At 36.2% G+C, this 26259-nt stretch overlaps 1 protein-coding gene across 6 annotated transcripts in view; it reads left to right on the top strand.

Annotated features, from left to right (window-relative positions):
• The first annotated feature begins 2463 nt into the window (after positions 1–2463).
• LOC139958802 (PDF receptor-like) overlaps positions 2464–26259 on the top strand; it is a 57094-nt gene continuing 33298 nt past the window's right edge. For 2 of the 6 annotated variants that reach the window (XM_071956143.1, XM_071956142.1), the window contains exon 1: positions 10123–10284. In XM_071956143.1, the coding sequence (XP_071812244.1) occupies positions 10218–10284 (67 nt within the window). In that variant the 5' untranslated portion in view covers positions 10123–10217. Of the gene's footprint in view, positions 2919–3147; positions 3499–10122; positions 10285–12909; positions 13052–26259 lie in introns of those variants that run through there. The other 4 variants (XM_071956146.1, XM_071956144.1, XM_071956145.1 and 1 more) reach the window with 4 other exon arrangements.

Raw genomic sequence — 26259 nt, 5'->3', positions numbered from 1 at the left:
CTGTAATTAACACTGGTTGCATACTACTTAATTGCATACTACCCAATATTACCACGTTACCATGTTAAACTATATATATATATATATATATATATGTATATATATATATATATATATATATATATATATATATATAAATATATATATATATATATATATTTATATATACATATTATCTATATAAAAGATACTGTAACTTGTTAAGCAAAGCTCACTTAAGTTAGTAAAAAAACAAATTGACTTGTTTTCGATAGAGAAACCATTGTACTATTTCTGCTGAGAGAAACAAGACCCCTCAATTTATTTAAATTAGTAAGGTAATGTCCTTGTTTAGACGATAGCCATGCTAGAAAAGAGTGTACTTTAATAGATGTAATTGGCCACAAATGCACGTTAAATGACGATTGATAGCGTAGATGAATGTCGTAATCAGATCCCGTGCCAATGTCGTTACAGTAATATAAAAGACATTTTGTTCTCGTCACAAATCCTATTCTGGAAAAGAAATTTCCAATTTTATCTGACAGATTTTATACATTTCAAGAGATAAACAGCGGCTTTTTCGACGTTCATGAATCATTTATTAGCGACATTTATAACAAGTTACCTCTCACGCACGGAGAAGATATAAAAGTTAACTTTGAAGAAAAAAAGAGCCAACAAAACAAAAAGTCCCTGGTTACAAAGAAATTTTATTTTCACTTTTGTTGCCAAGAAAACTTTCAATGTCATGAGCCGTATAATCGAATTAAACTTTCGTCCTAGTTTCGTTTTGGATTTACATATATACAAGAACATGGTATATTCGTCTGACCGACATAACTTGTATTGAGTATCGAGAGAACGACAGTTTGAGAAAACGTAGGACCATTTTGTGCCTTTCGCGCCTTTGAACATATATACCTTCATGAAACCAAATCTCAAGATTTATAATTGCCCTATGCACGGCATATAATAGTTAATCCTCTTCATTCGTTGTCTCATGTAACTGACAGACCTAGTGTCGGATAACGAATGTTTGACAAGAGAAAAGAGTTTAATTAACGGATATGTTAAGCCTATACTATTCTGTATTTTAACATTGAAGTGGTTACGTTATATAGCCTTCCGGCTCCAGACGTTATATCGTCCGCCTTTACAACATAGCAGATCGTCAGCCTGAAAAAAAGATTTTTTTTGGGGGGGGGTAAAATGCCGCTTTATCAATTTGGCAGACGAAAGAACCGGCTACCAGTCAAATACTTGCTTTTTACTTGCTCTTATATACCAAATAAACCGATGACCCCCCCCCCTTACCCCCTTCCCGTCCCAAACGAATGAGTGAAAGCTTCTAATGATTTTTTTCGTCTGCGCATGCGCACAAAGTGACACGTGAGTGACGTCAAAGTGACAACTCAACTCAAACTCAAGTCAAGTCACAGATTTCTTGACAAGAAATAACGTGTGTGCGTGTCCTTCCTGTGTGTGTGTTTTCATTTCCTTATGTGTTCGGTTGCGGTATAATAAGTCGTTGCTGGGCTCATAAAGGAAAAGGAAAATTGCACTTTGGAAGTTTTCGAAAGCCGAGACATCCACTTTGTTTAGGTGTATCTAATGAGCCAAGGTTGTTTATTTATCATTAAATTTCCGACCTTAAAATAGATTATTTCTGTTGAGAATGTAACAAACCTGAATAATAAAAGAACACTTAATTTCTCAGATTTTGAGATGTGAGTTCATGCATGCCTATACATTATACACAATACATGAATTTGTCAATATCTTTTATAAACAAACAGTGATACTGTATATACTATGCTATACCAAATAATTTTCAATTATTATTCCGCGAAAGCCGAGAGAAAGAAACAATAATATGAGTAAAAGGGCCAGAGAAAGAGAAAGGGTGGTGGGTGGAGAAGTGGGAGGAGAGAGGTGGAGAGAGGGAGAAAACCAGTTTCCCACTATATTTATAGATTAAGCAATTGCTCGTGGTATATGCCGGCAAGGTGCCCAGGCTAACTTATTCCTTAAAGGGGACAGTCATATACCCCGTCAGTAAAACGATGTTGGCCGGAGTGGGGTTGCGCGCGGGCCGGGTCTGGCCAACGGAACGCCTCTTTAGAACCCCTGGACTATATACTGTATAGCTTCATAAGCAAGTTAGATAATTTCGCTGTTTGTTTTCAACTGTTTCAGATTATTGTTTACTTATTCCGAGCCAATATTACACAGTCGACGTAAATATATATATATATATATATATATATATATATATATATATATATATATATATATATATATACATATACATATACATATATGCCGATACACACGATAAAATGTGTGACCACGCTTTAGTTGTGTAACAATATATATATATATATATATATTGTTACACAACTAAAGCGTGGTCACACATTTTATCGTGTGTATCGGCCTCCGTAGGTATTTAAACCAACGTATGAACTCCATACCGAATATTTAAAAGTAAGACACAGCTGGTGAGAGCGCAATCTCGAAATATTGCGAGGAGCTCTCTTCTTTGCAAGGGTTTTTCAAAACGGATTGTGCTTGTGTGTCGACTTGAAGTCTTGGTAGCGCCAACAGTTTCTAGCTGTCAACAATCCTTGTAGGTACGGGTCACCTTTTGATGTGTCTCCTAACATGTGTGTCTATTTGTTGTCTGTTTACCTGAACTTTTAGAGCAATTCGAGATCTCTTCAGGGGGGAAAAATTAAACGGAGAGTTCAGAGGAGCCTATACTAGGGGAAGAGATATATACTTAATATCAGTGTCAGTATACAACACAGTTGTGTATGGATTCATTAGCGAAGTGCCTTTTTTGTCAATAGAGGACCGATCGTAAAGTATAGAAGACCAACGTATATAGTATTACCACGGTTGAGTGCATTGCGAAGTGTCCTATGTGACTTAAGGTTAGTATACATATGAATTTTATTTTTGGTTTAATGGAGATCTCTCAATCTCTCTCAAGATGTTATTGTTATTGTGACACCTTTTGCAAGTATACGAGAAAAGAATGTCAGTTATATAACACCCTTTTTTTTTTCTTTGAAAAATGTGTTCGTGGATTGTATAACGTTCCTTTTGTTATAATCAGATGAAGAAGAACGCATTTTACGTTGTTGCTATGTTTTTGTTCAGGGTTTCTATCTAACAGCTTTTCAACCGGCCTTGACGGCAGCCTTGTTGAGTGTATACTGCTATATCTCCTGTTGTGTCTCTATATTTTCCAGCTAGTCAAGACGTATACCAGCGTTATCATCTGGGATAGTTTTGTTCTTCTTTTGCTATCACGTATACATGGAAAGAGAAGCCGTTACTTTAGCTGAGGCCTGGTGATTGTATAAGGAGTGACTGACTCTTCCAACAAGTGAACATTTAGATTTAATCCATTTGGAAGAAGATGGCTTTAATAGAAGCTAGGAAGATCTTGTGAAGCTCGATATGCCTACACTGCTGTTTTCAAGAGAGTTTTACCGCTAGAGTTTTGAGGTAAGGTATTCTTTTACGTTCACTGAGGAGGGGAGGGTAAGGGAGGGGGAATGGGAAGGGGAACCAGGGAAGGGGGGTGGGATGGGCGGTGATAGGTGTAGGATGGGTTGGGTCGTAGTTTAGGGATAGTAGGCAAACTTAAGAGGCATAGAAACCTTTATTGTGTCTGCCACTTTTTTTCCAATATGGCGAAGAGACTGATGTTGAAATTGTGTAATGGAACTATGTCGGAACCGGTTTATTGGTATTAAGCCTTCTTTAAGCTTCTTGATTGCGGCAAATGGTTTACTTCAAATCCGTTCATAAACGGTGGTGTAAGTCCTGATATCCCCACCCACCCATGTATACCAACCCCACCTCACCCCTTACCCCCGCTTGACCTGCTTACGAAGTGCCCTTCACTAAGCCCAATCACCATACGGTGTGAGAGATGACGAAATTTGCCTTTTTTTTTCTGCAATCATGGCGTCCGTTAGTATAATTACGTCATTTCTGATTTCATAATATTGATCTCGCAGGGCATGATAACGTCATTTCTTTACAAGTGATAAATTCTGAAGTTAACAGTTATCCTAAAATGTCAACTAACTTTCCTGATGGTTGAATACAAAGTTATCTATTATCTTTTGTTATTTATGACCCACCCTCCCCCCTCCTCCAACCATCAAATTGGTTTATGCTAGAGTTCCAATTCTGCGTACACCAAATATAATATTTATTTTGTAGCAACGAAATATGCAAATTCAAATGATAATAATCGAAACTCACACGCCTCTTCCTTATTAAATCACATTCACGGACAAGGTTGATTGGCTCTGTAACATCACGTGACCATTGCGGAATTGGTCAGTCAGTATTGTGGACCTTGGCAAAGGACATATATTCTGAAAAAGAGTTAGTTTATATCTTTTGTTTTCAATATAATTAATTTATTACAAATTGGTTCTCAAGAATTTGTTCGCAGAGAGGTCTAAAATTTGTTTTTCGTTAACCACGCATGATTTTACAGGGGAAGGGGAGTGTGCAAGATGAAGAGGTGGATGGGGGGGGATCCTGCACTTGCAAGATAGGGGGTGGGTGAAGGAGGTAATTTGGGAAGATTGGATAGGATGGGGTCGATTTGTGCTAGCAATGATCATTAATTTTTTGGTGTGGGTGCAAAACTGTCAATATTAAAACACTGTAAGTGTTGGAAGTAGAACACTGTAAGGGTTGAAAGTAGATCATTGTCAGGGTTGGAGGTAGATTACTGTAAAGGTTGGAAGTAGATCACTGAAAGGGATGGAAGTAGATCACTGAAAATGATGGAAGAAGACCACTGTAAGGTTTGGAAGTAGATCACTGTCAGGGCTGGAGGTAGATCACTGTCAGGTTTGGAAGTAGATCAATGTAAGGGTTGGGAGTAGATCACATTAAGGGTTGGAAGTATATACGATAAATGTAAGGGTTGGAAGTAGATCACTGTCAGGGTTGGAAGTAGATAACTGTAATGCTTGGAAGTAGATCACATTAAGGGTTGGAAGTAGATACGATAACTGTAATGATTGGAAGTAGATCACTGTCAGGGTTGGAAGTAGATCACTGTAAGGGTTGGGAGTAGATCACATTAAGGGTTGGAAGTACAGTAGATACGATAAATGTAACGGTTGGAAGTAGATCACGTTAAGGGTTGGAAGTATATCACTGTCAGGGTTGGAAGTAGATCTCTCTCAGGGTTGGAAGTAGATCACATTAAGGGTTGGAAGTAGATACGATAACTATACTGGTTGGAAGTAGATACGATAACTGTAATGGTTGGAAGGTGATCACTGTAAGATTGGAAGTAGATCACTATAAGGGTTGGAAGTAGATCACTGCCAGGTTTGGAAGTATATCACTGTAAGGGAAGTAGATCACTCTCAGGGTTGGAAGTAGATCACTGTAAGGGTTGGAAGTAGATCAAGTAGGTGTAGCAATAATGGCCGGCAGGGTGCTCAATGCATAATGCCTTAAATATCCCACGGATATACCCGATTAGCGAAGGATTGTAGGCCGAATCGCCTTCTCTCTTGGGTAGGATTTTAACACATAGTTAGAACCTCTGGTACAGTAATATAGTGTAACAAAAACATAATGAAATCGTTGTAGAAGTTTTTAATTGATACAAACGAATCAGATCACAGGGACCAAACCATCACAAAACCGAGACCAAACTACATGAATCAATTTCAGTTTTTTAGCCCCTTTCTACCAAAAAACTGCCTAAATGTGTCGTATTTAGATACTATAAATAGCAACATAATTGCTCTTCTTGTATAATAAGAAAAAAAAAACAGCCGTAAATGGCAAACTGCCCATTAGTGCATTATGGTAATTCTTTGACCTATTGCGGGGCTGATCTATAGACGAAGTAAAATAAATCCCCCTAATTTCTGCCCCTAAATTGCTCAACTTAAGTCGCGACAATGCACTGAATAGGGTTTTCACTCTCATTCAAATAGCTGTTTCCATTCTTGAGATGTCACAGAGCTGAAGTTGTGAAGGATTTTTGGACCATTTCGATAAGTAGCCTTCACTTAAAGCGAACCTTTTGAATTTCGTTGGAGTGTCAGGTTAAATTCTTCTATTCCGTATATATTCACGCGTTATAACTCACATTGGTCTAAGTACACTATATACACCAATTGAGACAATTTCTGATAAACTGTACTCTCCCATGTCATGCTTCAGAGCACTTGAACTGACAGTATGAGCAGTATGAATATCATATTTTCTATAAGATAAAGGTTAGGAACTGTTCATAATGTCAATACGAGTGCTTTGAAGCACGGTATGTGGTGACAGTATAGAGTGGTTTTATAGCATTGGAAATTAACCTTACTTTGCTGCAGTGGTGATTTATACTGTAAGAAATTTACAGAAATTAGCAAAATTTAAGAAACATTTCTTTCATTAGCTCTTTATGACGTCATTAATGTTACAGTTTTCGGGCGACGTTTTTTTTCTTCAAAATCGAATCGGATCCTTTATTATCGGTCCTCATTACTGATTTTTTAAAAAAAAATTTTTACGAAGTTTTCGGAGGATGTCTTTGTTTGATCAAGTTCAATCAAATTCAACGTAAACAGTTACTTTAACTTTAACCTTCTCCAGATTCGTTGATACCAAAAACAACACCCAGTGACGTCATTTATTTAATATCTAAAAGTCTAATTTAGAAAGAAATCCTTTCCATACCTCTCTGTACAAATTGGCGTTTGGATTTAAACTGCATAAGAAGATTCTTGGTCTGAGAATATTTTCAGAGAAGAAAAAGAAAATGGTAATGAAAAATCCTCAGGGATAGTCTCGACAATGTTATTCGCTTTGCTTTATCTTCTAGTAATAACATTCAACCGTGGTGGAAGTTTGACACTCTTTAAACTTGTAAGAAAGTACACAAGATTTTTTTTATTCTCTTATACTCGTGTCTCTACATAATTTTGTGTGGTGCCCAGGAGTTGCTCTTACCAACCACTTCAGCGTCTATATATAAGAATATTCTTAAATGTCACCAGTATTGCATTCTCCTAAGCTGACGGACTAAGATGACGTAAAAAATTTTTCAATACTACTTTCCAACTTATCAAAATTATTACCAGACATTGGGGAATATGCAGTGTTGAAATAGAGATTCAATTTACAACAGTGTCGGAAAACTTTGTTTGAGAGGTGTCTGTAAAATGCAATTCACTTGAAAGTTGAAATATAACTACTTGTTATTCTTGGATTTTTCAAGTATATTTGACGGCCCAGAGATGACTGTTGCGGACTCTATAGAGCAGAGCATTAATTATCTTAGGTGGTATACATCATAAAAAGAACCTCTCACCCCTCCTACCACCCTCTTCTGGTCTCTTGTGGCCCCTAGAAGTGTCAACACTTGACAAGAATTGTGGTAGGGGATACAGTCTTAATGCCGGGAGCAATAGGGGCCCAGTGAGAATAATGTATTTAACTGTAATCTCATTTTCATTGATATACTTATGGAAAATGGATTCTTCAACAAAAAAAAAGGGGGGGGGGTCCCTTTTGCAAAACCCCAGGCCTAACAATGCACGATCAATAATGAATAGTTTCACTTTATGATATCTTAGTTTGAAAATGTTGGTTATGTGCTCACACACAGACAAGCTGGTGACTCTTATGCCAAACGTGGGGCCTGAAGGGCGTGAGGGGGTGTGAGGGGTGAGAGCGGGAGGGAGGGGTGAAGGAGGGGCGTGAGGGGCAAAACAAAACAAAGCAAGATATAAAAGAAAAAATGTAGCAATTCTTTGAGATCTTGTTTGGAAACAATGAAACTGAATTTTTTTCTGTCAGCCCCCCCCCCCCCCATCTGGAAAGAGGTAAGAGCTTGTTAATAAGAAAAGAAAGAAGGCATAGCCAGTCACTGGTTGTGCTTTCTCTTGCGATCTCCGTTCGTTAACTGAATGGTCAGCTGGTATGGAACGCCAAGAATGCATGGAAATGGTTGCATAAGATTGGTAATTCGCATTGTTAATGTAAAGTTAACATATCTGATACTATGTTTGTTAATCTCTGTGTATGTATGGGATACGCTTGTTCCACGTAACGGCTAATGTCTGATTCTGTGTAGGACTATATGCCAAGGTGATCCAGTATACTCCGGCTTGGCTGAATGCCAACGTTTAACCCAAATGGTGCCACCCTGTATATTATATGCCAGCATTACATAATTGTAATGTCGTCTCGTGCTACTTTAACGTAATAGTAAATTTCTTCATCACTTAGTCAAAAAATGAATAAAAATAGGGAATACATAAAAGTCTATCGCAATCGTCAAACCTCATATTTATAACATTTTTATTTTGTACAAAAGCTCCAAAAATTAAAAGTATATACCCTCTCTATGAGTTGTAATTGTGATCATAATTATGACCATGCAAGGATTTTGATTAGAGAGAACACTATACATCTCGTTCAAAGATTAGAGGCTCTTAACAGTGTTGCGTAGAGAATTATTTATATACATGTCTTAATGACTGTAGGCGCGAGGAACGAGGGGGGGGGGGGGAACGGGTGGGGGTGGGTGTCAATCGAAACCCACCGTTGTAGACATTAACAATACCAAATGTTCTAAAGAGCTAGTCATTTTGAAATATTTAGTTCCATCTCGGCGATGAATTTGTGCCAATTATTCGCTTAAGTGACATTAAAATATCTGATATGGGTGGCCCATCTCACCCCTCCCCTTCACCTCTCACCCTCTGTCCTGTGAACAGCAGGGTGAAACCTGTTACAGCCAAGAATCACCCCATTTAACATAGTAAACAAAATTGCTTTAATACTCAAGTTTGTAAATTTGGACCAAATTTGTCGGACTTATCACAATCCTAAAATTTGTCAAATTTGTGAGGTCAAACTTTGGAAAATTAGTGCCCGCAAAAATAAATTATCGAAAATTTAACTAAAACTAATAAATTGTCGAAATGCCACCGCAAGAAATTATAGTCTTGAAACTAACGTAAGCTTTCTCGATTCATATGAACTGTCAGTGGTGACTTGTAAATTCGCACTCCCCCCCCCTTCCCCATCCCTCCGTAAAAAAATGATATTTTTATTTTGACCTTTGACCCCGGGAAGCTAGCTTATGCCTGAAGTTCTATCATCTCATCAAGGTTTTAGTTTTTCTTTCACTTATAAAGTTCATTGCAATGTGCCACGCATGGCGAGGTTGTCCAGCAAGATAATTAAATTTACCCAGAAAAGAGGAGAAAGCCAGCCCATAGTTTGCTTTACGTGTTGGCTTACAAGTTTTGGGTAATTGTTTACGATTGGCATCACGTGCTCCCTCCAGAAATAGGTCAGAAAGTGTCAATTTTAAAATTCTCACCTTTATTGGCAGTAGACGACACTCAGTGCGTATATAAAAAGACAAACAACATGTTACTCTCGTTTACGCAACAGGCACTCTTTAATCCCAAGACTGGTAATTAGCTTAAAATGAGTAAAAAGTCACTTTCACCGATGAGTCACTTTCTGAAAGGGTAGCTCTTAAAATAGAGGTTATTTTCTCTCTGTTTGAATCTAACTTAAGAGGACTTCACTCTTATATCGAAAGCAGCAGAATTTAATTTCTTAAATGAGTGTTCCATCCCGGGAAGCACAAAGAGTTAAATTTCACTCTTTGGAATAAAAATTTTGTATCCAGATGGGATCGGCTTCTTGAAATCAGTTGCCGAATGCCCTTGTAATTTCCTCTCCTTTGCCCTTCTTTTACGATAAACACCATCCATGGCTTGTAAAAACTGGAAAATTTGTAGGACTTATAATAAAAGCCAAAGGTAACAATCGTTTAGTTAAAAGATATGCACCCCATCGTATATATAATACTGAAGAGCAAAAGTTATATGCTGTTTTATTCACAACGATTGTCTCTCGGTTTTTGTTTTGACTGTTACTAAAAAACATCAAATCAGACTTGAACGTATGACATTCCTGCACATAGACGAAGAAGATGTTTTAATTCCCATTTTTTGTTTTCCTTCATCTTTAATTGCTACCTATAACGTAGTAACCACAATAAACAAATGCACAGTAAGGGTTCTCTCCAAGCCTGATATAAAACCAAGCGTCTTCTGGTAACCGAACTTTAAAACTTTCTATACAGAGTGCATTAGAGATTAAAATTCAGGATAACATTCTGCAGTTTTAATTTGATTTTGTTGGCTCCAACTCGCATGTTTCTGACACTTGACGGATTTTCTCTTGTTCCAGCAAACTCGTGTGTCCTGTGTCACTCTTACTGTAAGTTGTCGCCCTTTTTTTTTGTATGTAAACTTAAAATGAACTCTCTTGGCCGTCTAAATCTGTTCTTAATCTGAGTTAATCTTGTCTAAGGATTATAAATAGTCCTTCATGCATCGCAGGATAAAAATAAGACAAAGCCTTATCATATGACAATTTTCCTCTTTTTCCAACTCCTACACATAGACATTATTAAAAACTCTTTTTTTTTTAAACAGAAAAAAAGGTCTATGCATAACCAGTTTTGACACACGTTAAAATACGTGTTCACTTAGTAAACTTGTGCTATAGAATATGTATGATTAGACTCATATAATTCAATCAAGGCCATACTTATATGTTGCCAAAAAAAAGGGTTCACATTTTATCCAATGTAATGGTCAAACATGATATTCTAATCTACAAATGTCCGTTTAACTCCCGTAGAATATCGCTTAATAATTGTCCAAACTGGATACCCGAATTGTTTTGGATATTTCATGTACGTATTCTAATGTATTGTTGGATAAACTAATATTTGATAAGCTTTTTTTGTTTTACTTTAAGTTACTTTTACTGAGTGCAATAGTAGAAATTTAAATTGTAATAGAGTATTCTCTGAATGCACATATTTCTCTGAATGTGCATATTTCCTGCAGCGTGTTTCGGCAGCATGAACGTTTATGCACCTATGAAAAGGTTTCTTATTGTATACACGGCATAGATTGCACAAATTAAAACAATTTACCTCTTTTAGACCTTCTGTGGTCCTCTTTGAAGAGACAAAAAGGTCTGCATTTGCGCGACATCATCTTAACTTACAATCAACTCTGACATTCAACGGAATTAGAGCAAAACCTGGTCAAAAATGATCCCTTAAATTTTGTGATTAAAAGGAATCGGTCAGAGTCTTATTAGGAAACATAATTAAGAGCATCTGACCTCACTGGCCTGGCCGTCTTGTTTCTGTTTGTTTGTATTCTATTGTTTCTTTTCCTGACGTCACGTGTAATTAACGAAATTAGATATTGCTTTTCCTTTAATTTATGATTTTCATAATAAACAAAGCATATTTTGAAAAATGAACAGATAATTGAAGACGGCAAGGAGACAAGCTTGACCACATCCTTTCAATTTTCTCTTAAATATTTTTTATCTTCTTTGGCAACTAATTTATGAAATTTATAAAAAAAAAAAAAGAAGAAGAAGAAGAAAAAGAAAAAGAAAAAGTAAACTCAAGGGAAAAGAAGCTCATACACAAATTTTTGAAAAATAATCCATCTGTAAAATTATTGTAAAGTTAACTGTCAGTTTATTTTTAACTTGGACGTATGGAATGCCGAAATAGAGACCACGTTTGTTGACGATTATCAGGGGCGCATAGTATATCTGTGTAACGCCACCACTCCTTTAACATTTTCTAAAATTACATCGACTGAAAATATACCGTTTATTTGTCATAATTATTTCACGTCACTGCTTTGTATTGTTCAAATAAAACTTATTGTTATTTATTACGACATGAGCAACATTTATCGATAGAAGATATCTTACCTTTAACTTGGTTTATATTTAAAACAGTAAAAAAAATTATGCTCATTTTAATCTGTGTATGACGTCACTGATTTTTGCAATGCGCAGTCTCTTGAAAATAATATGCATAAATTCCAATATATCATTAATGCAACAAGCTATTAGGCCTTTTTAAGATTAGCTTTGGGCAAACATGTTTCGTTTAACAAGCTCTGTTTAAACGATTTTTTTTCCCCCGAAAATATCATGATGGATATTTGATTGGTTTAAGTAAAACAATTATTTTAAATTGATCTTTGAGTGTCGCATAAACACACTAATCGAAAGAATGGTAAATCGTGTAGTTTTATCTATATATTTGTAATATATATATCCTTCTATGCGAGGAAAGGTGAAACCTCAGTAGATAAAGAGGGTTTCTTTTCTTACAGTTATAAGGAAAGGCAATATTCGTCTATTATTTGTCGATGGATTGAATTTAGATGAAAAACCAGTCAAACTTAAAAATAGAATAGATGGTAGATTTGTAAATAGTTTACTTTACGAAGGCCATCAAAACGATGTTTGTACACAAAAGATGTATAGAGTTACCATTTAATGGAAGTCATCGGAAGATGTTAATTGCTAATAAAACTGGTCATCGACCGTTGTCGAGGAGCATTTTAAATCCGTATTAGTGTCAGGGAATAGACTGCACTGTTATATAGCTTACTGAGCATTCTATATATACTCATGGAAGGATCGTTATATATATTAGAATAACAGACACGTATACTGAACGCATATATAGCCTATACATATAGACTGAATGGTAGGCTATAGAAAGGAAGTCATAGCCTACATATAGGCTGAATGGTAGGATATATAGAGGAAGTCGACCTTCGTGTAGGGGATGAAATTAGGCTATCCACTTCATTGGACCTTGAAAGAAGACCATTGTTGTAGCAGGTACTCAACCACTGGACAATATTTCCTCTTAGTTACCCATCTGTTGATGAAACATTGATTGTTTCGCCACTGGCTTTGCTTGAATCTACACGTTGGCTTATTCTGAACTCGTGACACATCGGCAACCACTGTATTATGGCATATGTAAATTTGCATGAAACGGTGGCTTTTCGTCAAGTTTCTACCTTTTCGGTGATTTTTACTTCATCACTGCACGTTTGGTAGTACATCGTCATCTTCATCTGTACTTCTCATTTTCTGCTGCATCATCATCGTTCCCTTCAACTTCATTTGGTTTATCTAAGAGGTAAGTAAGCCAGTGTTTATGTTGGTAAATCATTCCCTTAAGACACAATGTCAAATTGACGTCTCGTGCTAGTGACTTTATCAGATTTAGGGTATACACGGCTCAGAATTGCATTTTTCCATCTTGAGGAGTTGCCGTGAGAAACCAGACTAATTTGAGCTGGAAATTTCAGCGTCTATCTATATCTGCAATGCATGAAACAACGTAATTAGTAGGCCTCATATTATCTAAATATATTTTCAAGATCTCCCCCCCCCCCCCCCGTATATATATATCTCTCTCGCTGTCTCTCTACTGACACAACCAAACAACTATAAGCCTTGAAGCGATATGTTTCAAGGTTAAACAAACGTATGTGAGTTATGTTTGATTTCTATTATTGAGAAATCAACAAAGTGTAAGACTCCATATCCGTTAATGCCTTCCCTATTGTCGACTAATAATTCACCTTGTATACGTATACTTACACTAACATTGTCCATACAGAATGTTTTTCGCGAATTACCTTGACGCTTCCTCGTCCTGTTTATAACGTCTTACATATTCATAACTTATGTTGGAAGATAAATCATTAGACGTACACCATTATGATAATCAAAACTCATTTTTTTTTTACATTTTAATTCTTGCCACGCTCGTCCCTAATCATATCTTACAGACCTACAAATCAAAAAAAAAAAAAGAGAAAAAAAAGCTTATCAGTGTCAATCAATAAAATAACTGCGTGACAAATTCTTCGTTTCAACGTCAAACTTTAACAACCGAGTAATAATTTTTGACATCTATCTCGACTTTTCATATAAATCTTAGACGTTTTTTTTGTTCTTCTCATAAGCTTTAATAACGTTAACTATTTATGACACCAAGGTACATTGTTGATTACTATTAACATGAACGTTATTTAACAAAAGTCGTGATCTTGGGGGGGGGGGGGGGGAGGGCAAAAGAGAGGTTGTCAGATTGTCATTGAGGCTGAGATGCCCAAAGCATCTATTTTACATCAGGCTCATCGATTGATCTCCATCGCGCTTTTCCAAGAGGTTGTCAGGGAAAATTAAATATGACAAAAGTTCAATACAGAGAAGGTGGGAATAAAGGCAGAAATGTGGACTTGTAAAATGAATTTGATAGAAAAATGTAAAAACAAAAAAGTGAAGAAAAACCTGCGTAGAACCGAAACTATTGTAAGTATGAATATGTATAGATATAATAATATAATGTGGGACCTTATTCAGCGATACCAGGCAGTGGAATGGAAAGTGTATGTACTTAAATATATATATATATATATTTTTTTTTCTTTGCAAATCTCAGAAGAGACAGTTTAATAGTAACTTTAGAATAGCATTTTGCAACAAGAAAGTGGGTTTTCTTCAACCTCCGAATTATTGTCGAGTATTATATTATATTATATATTATATCGTCGAGTATTTTGGCAATTCCTACACCATTACAATATCATATAAGAGTGGGTGTTTTATTTACACCAAAAACAGCCTATAGTAAACAAACGCAGTGCTATTTTTTTACAGTCCTTTGTACCCACATATCTACTGTTTTATATGGAATTTGTTTGGCAGATAAGGGGTGATTCCCTCGGGCTATCAGATTATTTCCTACCTGCGGCATTTGAACTTTGAGTAAAAGTGCAATAATTACTACATATCTATTTTCTGCCCGGGGTTGCTAAAGGGCAAAGAGTAAGTATCGCGTTAAGGCCAAAGGGGATGATTTCTGGGAGAGAGATTTTATTGTTGTCACCTCAAAATAGTTCTCTATCAGTTTTAACGAGGGCTTGCTGAATAGTTTTCTGTCGTCGATATGACTAGACCCAAAGAATGCAGTGTTAAACCCTCGCCACCAAGAGATGACAAGAAATATGTTATTGTAGAAAACAATACATGGAACGGACGATATATATATATATATATATATATATATATATATATATATATAATATATATATATATATATATATGTATAGTTTTAAATATATATATATATAAATATATATATATATATATATATATATATATGTATATATATAGTCGTTCCGTCCAGAGAAACCATCGTACTACTTCTGCTGAGAAAAAAAAACAAGACCCTCAATTTATTTAAATTAGTACGGTTATGTCCTTGTTTAGACGATATCCATGCTTCACAAGAGTGTACTTTTGAAAGATATATTGAAGGAGTAGTTATATATGCAACAGTTTAAAACTTAATGAATGTATACCTCTTAACGACATCATAAACACCATGTGGTATACCTGCATGTTTTCACGAACATATGTCCATTATAGGCAAACATAGCCTATGTAATATTTTGAACATATGTGATTCTGAACGGTGGTTACTTACCCATCTGTTTCAGCAGAAGTTGGGTTCCCGTTGAAATAACCCAAAAATAGCCGCTCTTTGAACTCACATTGGCAACATATAGTATTTATGTCTGTAATTTGAATACAAACGCAATTGAAGTATATTTTGACCTGATGTGTACTATACCACCTTGACTGGGGAGAATGAATGATCCAAATCATCATATCCATTTGACCTAGACCTATAAAACCAATCAAGACAAATTAATTGATAGTTCCTTCTATGGATGCGTCTAGACGCACTGTAAAAGGATATTGACTTTCGGTCCGCATTCATGATCAAAGGTGGTGATTATTCATCTATTAATCATATAATGTTTTTGGAAGATGTGTCGAAAATAACGTCCACTTGGTACAATTCGTCGGCTTTCGAGAACGCGTTCTTTTGGATTACGGTATATCTACGAATCGTCGAATTTCTAACTGACGCGCTTTCTCAGGAATTCGGTTGAGAGATGTAGAACTTCGTATATAGACGCGTTGACAAACGTATCTAATTAGTGAAAAAAAAACACTGCACTGATTCTTTGTTTCAAACACGCGTAAAGTAGATATCCGTTATGGCCCCGATGGCTCGCCATAGGTTATGTATAGGTTATGCAAACGCGTTTTTTGTATGTATATGTGTATATATGTATATGTATATATATATATATATATATATATATATATATATATATAAAGAGATATATATATATATATATATACAGTAATAAATATGCATGGTTTCAATGTCATTTGACAGCAGTTACATTTGGCACGCTCTTTGGCAAGCATTGTGACAAAAAACCCACATATATTTGGTTCTATGGAACGCCAAACAAGTCCAGCTGTTTTGGTGGTACTCTTAAGGAATTTTTCCATTGGCATGAGCAAATTGTAAACTTATATGTGGAAATTGTGGATGTATTTTGAAGTAAATCAGTCAATCGATTGGTTTTCGTTAAAAATGTTAAAAATGTAATCATGTTCTCCATTTAGCCTGACAGCAATAAGAAAAAAACAACCACAAAACAAAGAACCCAAAGAACAACTGCTATAATAAGTTCAAAGACATTCTATATTCACTCATTTTACTCATCGCCTTATCATTGCTTGTTTTATGTCTAGGCGTTACATCTTCCAGCAAGCATCTAACATGTGTTTTGTGGCTTACCACAAAACTGTTTCATATTCATCAGTCGATTAATTTTTCGAAAGAAGTCATTGATCCCTCTTTTTTTTTATTTCGTTCTTCTTCTGGTGTTTTAATTTTTCTTTTTTTTCGTTCTTGCATAATCCGTAATCATTCATAAGTTCATAACTGATAAAAATCAATATGACTTTACGTAGACAATTGGCTTGTCGTGTTTCCCAAACTTCTAAGATAGGCCTAAACATTGTATAATCGTATGTTATATCACAGGAATCTCAACCGCTATAGTTTGTTTCAATATATATATATATATAGGCCTATACCCATCTGGCTGTGGGCAACGTGTGTGAGTTTATGGAAAGAACATTTGATAAACATCAAACAGAACATGGCGGGAAAGATTTCTTGCACTTAATTTAATAAAAGCTATACGTCCTGTCAAAATTTCTCCGGGCTATATGAGCATGTAAGTGATTTAATATCGATATTTATTTAAATATAGAAGTGAATGAGTGTTTGAGTATGTTGCATATGTTTTCCGTATGGTTAGTTTTATCGTATGTACTATACTAGCTATAAACTGGCTGTCTATACTTGCTGTATGTTACAACAATATTCATCGCAAATGCTCTCAGTTTCGTGTTACTATACTTTCAGAAATGTATTGGCTGTGGTTTTGCTCTATATATAAGAATCGAATCGTCTCTACCTACTTCATGCAACATGCAACATGCAACATGCAATGTAAAGGGAAATGAGATATTGTACAGTAATTTCAACCAACATTAGAAATGCGAGGTGTGCGATTGAGACTTGTGTGTATATGAGTGTGTGTGTTAGCAAAAGGTGTGTCGACAACTCCTAGACCGTACGTCCGATCAAGTTCAAACTTGGTGGGTAGGTGCCTGGCTATATAAATTCGTGCCTGCGTGATTGATGACATCATAGGTCAAAAGTCAAGAAACCTAAACATTAGTTTTTAGCCATTTTCTGTTTGTCAACATGTAGGAAAAAGGCATTAAACCGCAAGATATATAGAGAATGATGAGACGAAATTTAAAATACAACTTATTTAGGTTTCTAGGTTCGGGATTAAAGGTCAATTGGGTTCAAAGGTCAATTTTAAAATAAAATTATAAACAGCAATAATAATAATAATAATAATATACCAGAACAAGACAATTCCGACACATCGCAAGCAGAGACAAACACACAAGCAAGCAACATTTCGCTGAACAAGGACGAAAACATTAAAGGGTTATTCCAGTAGCAGAAAATGTACCACTTACGTAATAAGGAAAATATTCCACATTGTTAGTTTGAAAACTCCATCTCAAAATCTTGTCCTTAACTCGAGATATGGTTAATTGAATGTATTGCCGATTTCGGCTTCCCTCTAAGTGGATCACAGTTAGCCTATCGGTGGTATGTGACGTCATTATGTTAGATGTTTTTTGAGGGATATTCTGGTGAAAAACAATGTAAAAGTCATATTGAAGTGAAATTTTTTCCACACTGCTAGTTGAAACCCCCATCTCAATATCATGCCCGTAACTCGAGATATGGTTGTTTGAATGAAACCTATTTTGATTGGCTAAACCCTCAACTACTCCAGGAAGTTGGATCACAGTAGGGGCTATGTGATGTCATCTGGGCAAACGCTCTTTGGAAGCTTTTCTTAGGCTATTATCATGTTCTTGTTGATTTGTCCTTGAAACCTGATTCATTTGGAATGTTTTACATATCTGTCAAAGTTCTCTGTACTTAGAATTTCGTCGAAATGTTTCTTTATTATAGAAATATTCTTTGTTTGTGAGAAAAAGATTGACAAAATTATAAAGAAAACAAAGACATTTAAGCGGAAGTGCCCTGATGACATCATCCAGTCTGCTGTTGCCAGATACATTTACAAAATATCACTAAATTAAAAAAATTCATATCTTCACAATACAAAATACTATGAGGAAGTGGTTTTCACAGTTAGATTCAGAAATTTTGTTCAGCAGTCAACTTAAGCCACCAGAATATCTTTTAAATGCTTTACTTTCCCCCCCCCCAAAAAAACTATTTTATTTATTTTATCATTTGATTCAATTTGATTAACATTTATCTAACTTTGCTTCACTGCAATGTTCTCTGTATTAAAAATGCCATCAAAAATAACAAAATGCAATTCCTTCTTTGTAGAAATATTATTTTACTTCTGCGGATGATTTCAATGGTATAAGGTAAAACCATTTTCAGCTCAAACAATCACGATGATACCATGATTCACATTGCCTGTTGCCAGGTGCCTGATAGGTTTACGCAAACTTACATATTCAGTAACGAGTATTCGATACTATATCCAATATACTTTGTGTAAAATGTGTAATAATGTGTGTATTAAAGGACGTTTAGGGAAGGACTTTGATTGATTTCTCCAAATCCATTATCACGGCCATTGTTTATTTTTAACGAATTGCGTGTCTCGGGGCAAAATGTCACAAATAGTGATTAGTATGTGTTTAAAGATTGAGAATCCCTTTTATGCCCTTGGAAAATCTTGTTGAAATTTGAAGAAAAAAAATTATGTGTATCATGAGAAAGGAGACGAATTTATATGTTTCGTTCTTCTAGAAAAGCCTGCTGTATATTCTATCAGGGTTAAACCTAAGGGGGTAAGACGATATTGATTGATGTCACAAATAGTTATTAGTATGTGTTTAAAGATTGAGAAAAAAATTATGCTCTTGGAAAATCTTATTGAAACTTGAAAACGAAATTTATATATCATGAGAAAGGCGAAGAATTTATATGTTCCGTTCTTGTAGAAAACCTGCTGTATATTCTGTCAGGGTTAAACCTAAGGGGTCAGTCGATAACGATTGATTTCAGAGCTTTTATCGCAAATGCAGTTTTTAACCTTGGGCTACATCAAATTCGCATACATATATGAAGTGTAGAGACATTAGTGTTGCAAAATACAGGCTTGTGTTACAGGTATATAACGCAACAAAAGCGATGTCAGTGTTAACTGTAACACTTGTATATGCAGAAGTGTTACATGTTAATTTTAACACTTTTACACTAGTATTTTGATCATAAATGTTTTCACATGTTTTCACTTAAAGCTCATGTATACTTGGGAAGAAAAGTTCGATTCAGAGCCGATAGAGTGGCCTTCCTGTAACCAACATGTGTACAGCGAACAAATATGCAATGTAATGGTGGTACGAGGTAGTCTATTCATATGTCCAAAATATAGCACACATAAGAACACATTGTATACTGATCGATTGATCTTGCGAATCAGCTCTCGATCGAATTTCAGAAATGGAAAAGATGTGACGTCACGCAAACTCCGACAAACATTATTGTTCGATATGATTCCGCCAGAGACGACATAAAACCTTTAAAGTTTGTACTGTATGTATTGAGGAGGTGTTTATATGGCCGCAAATATATAAGTGGCAGCAGCTTTGCTTAAATACAGGGCCTTCGGCAGACCTGCTGTTCGAGTACAATTACAACATGAATACGAGTACAAGTATACAAATCCTGTTGTAATGAGTACGCGAGTATGAGTACAAAGGTTCTATAGATCCAAGTATACAAGTACTCAATCTTGCACTTTATACATAATACAAGCTATGCCAAAATGTATCGAGTACGTGTAAACATGTACGTGAGAGAGTATGAGTACATGCACCTATATGTCTCAGGTACGTGTGAACATGTATGTGAGAGAGCATGAATACATGTACCTATATGTACCGAGTTGGTGTGAACATGTATTTGAGAGAGCATGAGTACATGTACCTATATGTATCGAGTACGTGTAAACATGTATGTGAGAGAGTATGAGTACATGCACCTATATGTCTCGAGTACGTGTAAACATGTATGTGAGAGAGTATGAGTACATGTACCCATATGTATCGATTACGTGTAAACATGTATGTGAGAGAGTATGAGTACATGTACCCATATGTCTCGAGTACGTGTAAACATGTATGTGAGAGAGTATGAGTACATGCACCTATATGTCTCGAGTACGTGTAAACATGTATGTGAGAGAGTATGAGTACATGCACCTATATGTCTCGAGTACGTGTAAACATGTATGTGAGAGAGTATGAGTACATGCACCTATATGTCTCGAGTACGTGTAAACATGTATGTGAGAGAGCATGAGTACATGTACCTATATATGTCTCGAGTACGTGTAAACATGTATGTGAGAGAGTATGAGTACGTGCACCTATATGTCTCGAGTACGTGTAAACATGTATGTGAGAGAGTATGAGTACATGTACCTATATGTCTCGAGTACGTGTAAACATGTATGTGAGAGAGTATGAGTACATGCACCTATATGTCTCGAGTACGTGTAAACATGTATGTGAGAGAGTATGAGTACATGCACCTATATGTCTCGAGTACGTGTAAACATGTATGTGAGAGAGTATGAGTACATGCACCTATATGTCTCGAGTACGTGTAAACATGTATGTGAGAGAGTATGAGTACATGCACCTATATGTCTCGAGTACGTGTAAACATGTATGTGAGAGAGTATGAGTACATGCACCTATATGTCTCGAGTACGTGTAAACATGTATGTGAGAGAGTATGAGTACATGCACCTATATGTCTCGAGTACGTGTAAACATGTATGTGAGAGAGTATGAGTACATGCACCTATATGTCTCGAGTACGTGTAAACATGTATGTGAGAGAGTATGAGTACATGCACCTATATGTCTCGAGTACGTGTAAACATGTATGTGAGAGAGTATGAGTACATGCACCTATATGTCTCGAGTACGTGTAAACATGTATGTGAGAGAGCATGTGTACATCTACCTATATGTCTCGAGTACGTGTAAACATGTATGTGAGAGAGTATGAGTACATGCACCTATATGTCTCGAGTACGTGTAAACATGTATGTGAGAGAGCATGAGTACATGTACACCTATATGCTAAAGTACGAGCATATGTCTTCGGAATCACTACACACGGTTGGCCTTCGGTCCTACATTGTACATTGTTTTTTTTTAAACCCAACTTATCCAGGTAAGTATATGTACATATATACATATATAAACATATTGTATAATAGCTTTACTTTTTACCTTACGCCTTCCCTCACACAAGTATAGGAAACCCCGCTGCGGCTGCTAAGAGACTACCACTGGTAGAACAAATGCCGAGGGCCTGAAGGAGATACTGGCGACCCAGATAGGAATTATGAGATATCAGGCTTGATCTATAAATATAGAGGCAAGGCTCGCACAGCAGACAGCTGCGACTAACTTTCTCAAATGAGAAACGCACAAAAATTATACCTCGCGGCAATTTCGACTCATCACCGTAGTATTTACTGTTGTTTGGTGCCCTTATTATATTCGTAGATCAGGCTAATATCGAGGCCGAATTGGCACAGGGAATCAGTTTCCTTTAATATAATTTAAGCATTTCGACATATCACTTATCTCCTTCACAATTGATCTCTGTTGCAGATTACAGAATCCGGGATTTCATAAAAAAAATTGTTTTTATTATGTCAGGAATTCCAGAGTTTAGAATGCTTAGTTCACATACAACTGCAAGCATTCAGATAAGACCTACCCCCTTCCCCCACCACTCCTGATCTCACGCTCATATCGTTGTATATAAAATTGTTATAATTTCGTATTTAACGTTCATGTATTATTTGTTGCAAAGTTTTTCATTTTCATTTTCTACCAATGCCAAATCTTTGTTTAATGTTTCATTTTGTTTAAGGGGAAAGCTGTTTGCATGACGTCACACTATAAGTGTCTGTCTGTATGTGTGTGTGTGCGTGCGTTTGTTTTTCTATCTGACCGAGGACTTGAACAAAACAATTCCAGGTCCTCGGTTGTGATTTCTAAAGAATCACCACGTCCTCGGAAGAATTCTATTGTATGGGGTATTGTTAGGGTAAGGGTACGTGGATTTGAACAAATACAATGGGGTCCTCAGTCTGAATGTAATACCAACATGCGTGTGTGTGTGTGTATGTGTGTGTGCCTCGTTCGATAGTGTAAATAATGGAAGACGTTATAAAGCTAAGTTCCCCATTAGTTGGAATGACTGTGTAATGTAATCTGTTGTGTTACATGGATCGCTCTGCGACATGTTATGTTTGACCTCAGACAAATGTACTTTTCGGTAAACGCTCAAATAATATGCGAAACATTTCAATGTCAACCGTGGTAAGGCTGATCGTTTTTCATTCTCCTTTTACGAGGAAAACCTAATGCATCTTAACAATTAATGACCTCCCGTTGCAGTGTTTGATGGATATAAGAACAAGGACATATACCTGCAGGCCTCTATATATAGTTGGGGGGGAAAAATTCTTTTCCATCAATTTAAATTGTGCCTCCGTAGTTTTGTGTTTCCTAGGGTCCCTCTTTCGGTGAATTTACTAATATAATTTTCGGAGTAAGACCTCGATGTCTGGGCATATTCGTAATTGCAAACCTAACATCTAACGGCTTTCTTTCTTACCCTCTGCTCTGCCCCTACTATTCATTTGTCCAATTAAACACATCTGTCCCATGTGCCTATTTAACTAATTTTTGTCTGTGTTTGTTATTATAATAATGATATAAAAACGATAATATTAATATTGAGGCAGTTATTTTTACGACGCTAGAGCGACCACGAACGTGGCTTCTCTACGGATTACAACTTCCGATTTAACATTTTAACTCAAATTTGGAATCTTGTCAATTTATAGAAAGTCATTTCAGATGGAAAAATCGTAGATTATTGGCTTCCTTGGAAGAAACATTTGTTACGATCGGAGCGTCGGAATTTTTATATATTAACCTATATATAAGCTGTTTGCAGTAGTTATAGTGCGCTTGTGCTTAAATGGCGTCACCATTCCCGAGTGAAAATCATTGCTGTGAACATTATGGAGGAGGAGGAGGAGGAGGGGGGAGGAGGGGTGGCCCACCGGTGTCGGGGTCCTTGTGGTCTTATGATTCGGTTTTGAAAACTAGATTTCATTGTAATTACTTGTCATGCAAGTCTGTATTGTTTTTTATTATGTTCAGTTTTAGAGGCTTTAGGAAACATTTCCTAATATAGCATTTGCCCTGTTTGTTTTTTCTATGTATTATTTTTATTCTTTGTTATCGTTATTCAACATTTCATTTCTAATAAAAACTTTTACAAAAATCCACATTAATGTTTGGTACTTGAAAGAAATTACCCTCGCCGGATAGGGGATGGGAACTTGGTGGGAAAGTGGTACTGAATGTAAAAATAATATTAAAGATATACATAATAACACTGCGAAAGTGAAAAGTCGAACGACAGTGACAATTTTAGTGTCACATGTAACACGACAAGTTTGTATTGACTCTCCAATACATTATTGTGTAGTTAAAGTTGAACCGAAAACCGAAGCGCTAACCGCCGTCACTCCGACAGCAATACAAACTGAGTTTTAACACGCATCGTATACCTGTCAGCTGTTCAACTCAAATCCAGTTATTTTGTTTAAATGCGCATGCATGGACAAAAAGCAGAGCATCATATGAAATTTTGGAGTAATACAATATGTTTTTTTTCCCTCTATCTGGCTTATGTGAATTGCCTCGACTCGTCTTTTTCGCCCCTTTAAAAGCCCTCGAGTTTAATGTTCATTCGAGACTATTTTTACAGCTTTTGGACATTTTATTTTAAGAGCAAAAACTGTACCGTGTCATCCTCTCGTCGGGATCATTTGGTTTTTTTTCTTGTCCCAATGGATTAGACTAAGTTACTCTTTGTTCAGCATCATGAACGCTTCCTAACTCAACTCGAACATTTTTCATATCGAATCGACGGCAAATGATACCCTCAGTCAAAAATTAATCCCGTTGTTTATAGCAGCAGCAGCACTTTTCCTCCTTCGTTATTTTAACTTTATAGTTAGGTCCATTACAAACCGTCCAACTTAACTGTACTTGGAGAATGACAAGAGGTACATATGGGAAATAAAAGCATTTCTCTGGAGAATCAATATTGAATCCCATGGTTTATATTTGAAATATACCCCCTTATTACTATTCCATCCACGAAACTCTTACGACAAAATGTGTCAGTGCCGTTGAGGCATTATCGGAATGAGGGTTAACAAGTCGTGGCATAACTGTTATCTGCATGGTGATAAACCACGTTTATATAGCCGTCCTCTTAGAAATTTGGTAAAAGAATTAATGAAGAGTGGAGAAAAATATGTAAACACAAACGAATCAATTTTACGTGACTTAAAAAGGGTTTTAGATTTATTCCAATGCAATTCAAGAGAAAGAGCATGCATTGATATAGCGTTGTTGGTAAGAGTGCATGGGGAATGGAGGGGTGGTGTGGGCTGCGGAAAGGGGGTATTTTGTAGAAATGGGGTGGAGAGGGGTCACAGGATTTCGTCCTGATCATTTTCCTTGATTCCTTATTTTACACCGCCATACACATTGCTCATGATGGTAACTGTACTTGGTTAATCTCTGCACGATACAATTTCAAAGCTCCTATATATACTCTACCATGAAGGTATTACGGACTCTACTCACAGCTGTACAAGTTGTCATGACTACTTGCATGGTTCCCTACCCCTCCCCCCTCCATCACACCCCACTCGTATCTTACCTGCTCCCTTCCCAACTAGATTTCTCGGTGATATCTCTGCCACGAACAGGCATATAAAACATATCTAATAGGATCGGACACTGTAGCACCGAAATGGTCGAGATATTTAGTGTGTGTGTTTGTTTGTGTGAGTGAAGGTGTGTGGGTGGGGGGGGGGGGGTACCAACCATAAACAATGACGAATTTCCACCCACCTTTAGACATGAAATATAGATTAAGACAATGATTGTGGTTTATCGGCAGATGCGTCAACCCATATTACCCTCTTCCTATCAGGGTAATGTGAAGTTTCTTTTACTTTTTAGGAAGTAAACATTTTGACATTTGATCTAATTTAAATTTGGTCAAATAATTCAGAAACCCAGAGCTCACCTCTCTTTGTCACGAGAGCTCCATCTGTTAGAGAAACTAACAAACAAGGCCCCCGAAATACCATATAAACGTGTCATCTGCTTTTTCTCCCCCCAAATTTAAATTTTCAAACAATCATTGCTCCCTCCTGCAGTACTACAACGTGACAGTAAAATATCTTGTAGCCGAATTCGATCACATTTTGTCTTCCGACTGTACAGTTTTTTTGTGGAATCGGGTTAACTGTACCTTACGGGCCTACATTGCCATTTTCCGGTAACTTTGCGTCAACAGAGCAAAAATGAGTATATTAATGTCCTGTGTGTGTATATATATATATATTGAAATTGTAGTACATGCCTATATACTACATTGTACAAACCAAAATCACCATACCACTCATGAAAGATGTCGGAGCGCATGCTCACAAGGATACAGTCATTTAATATCGATTAATAATCTTGATTCGTTCTATAATTACTTAATATTCTATCTTGTTTTTCCTTCTTTTATTAGGATTTTTTTTTTGCTCCGGGTTTATGTACATTATAAAATAATCGTGAGATTTTCTCGAAAGAATAATTTTTCGTAGTTTAATGCCCGTTTAAGCATCTTTATAAACTTGATCTTCATAATTAATTGCTTCCTGTTCCTTATTAAAATCCCAAATGGCAATTTCATGTTTT

The sequence above is a fragment of the Apostichopus japonicus genome, chromosome 18 (genome assembly GCF_037975245.1).
Source record: "Apostichopus japonicus isolate 1M-3 chromosome 18, ASM3797524v1, whole genome shotgun sequence".
Classification (NCBI taxonomy): domain Eukaryota; kingdom Metazoa; phylum Echinodermata; class Holothuroidea; order Aspidochirotida; family Stichopodidae; genus Apostichopus; species Apostichopus japonicus.
This window is presented reverse-complemented; position numbering and strand designations above follow the sequence as displayed.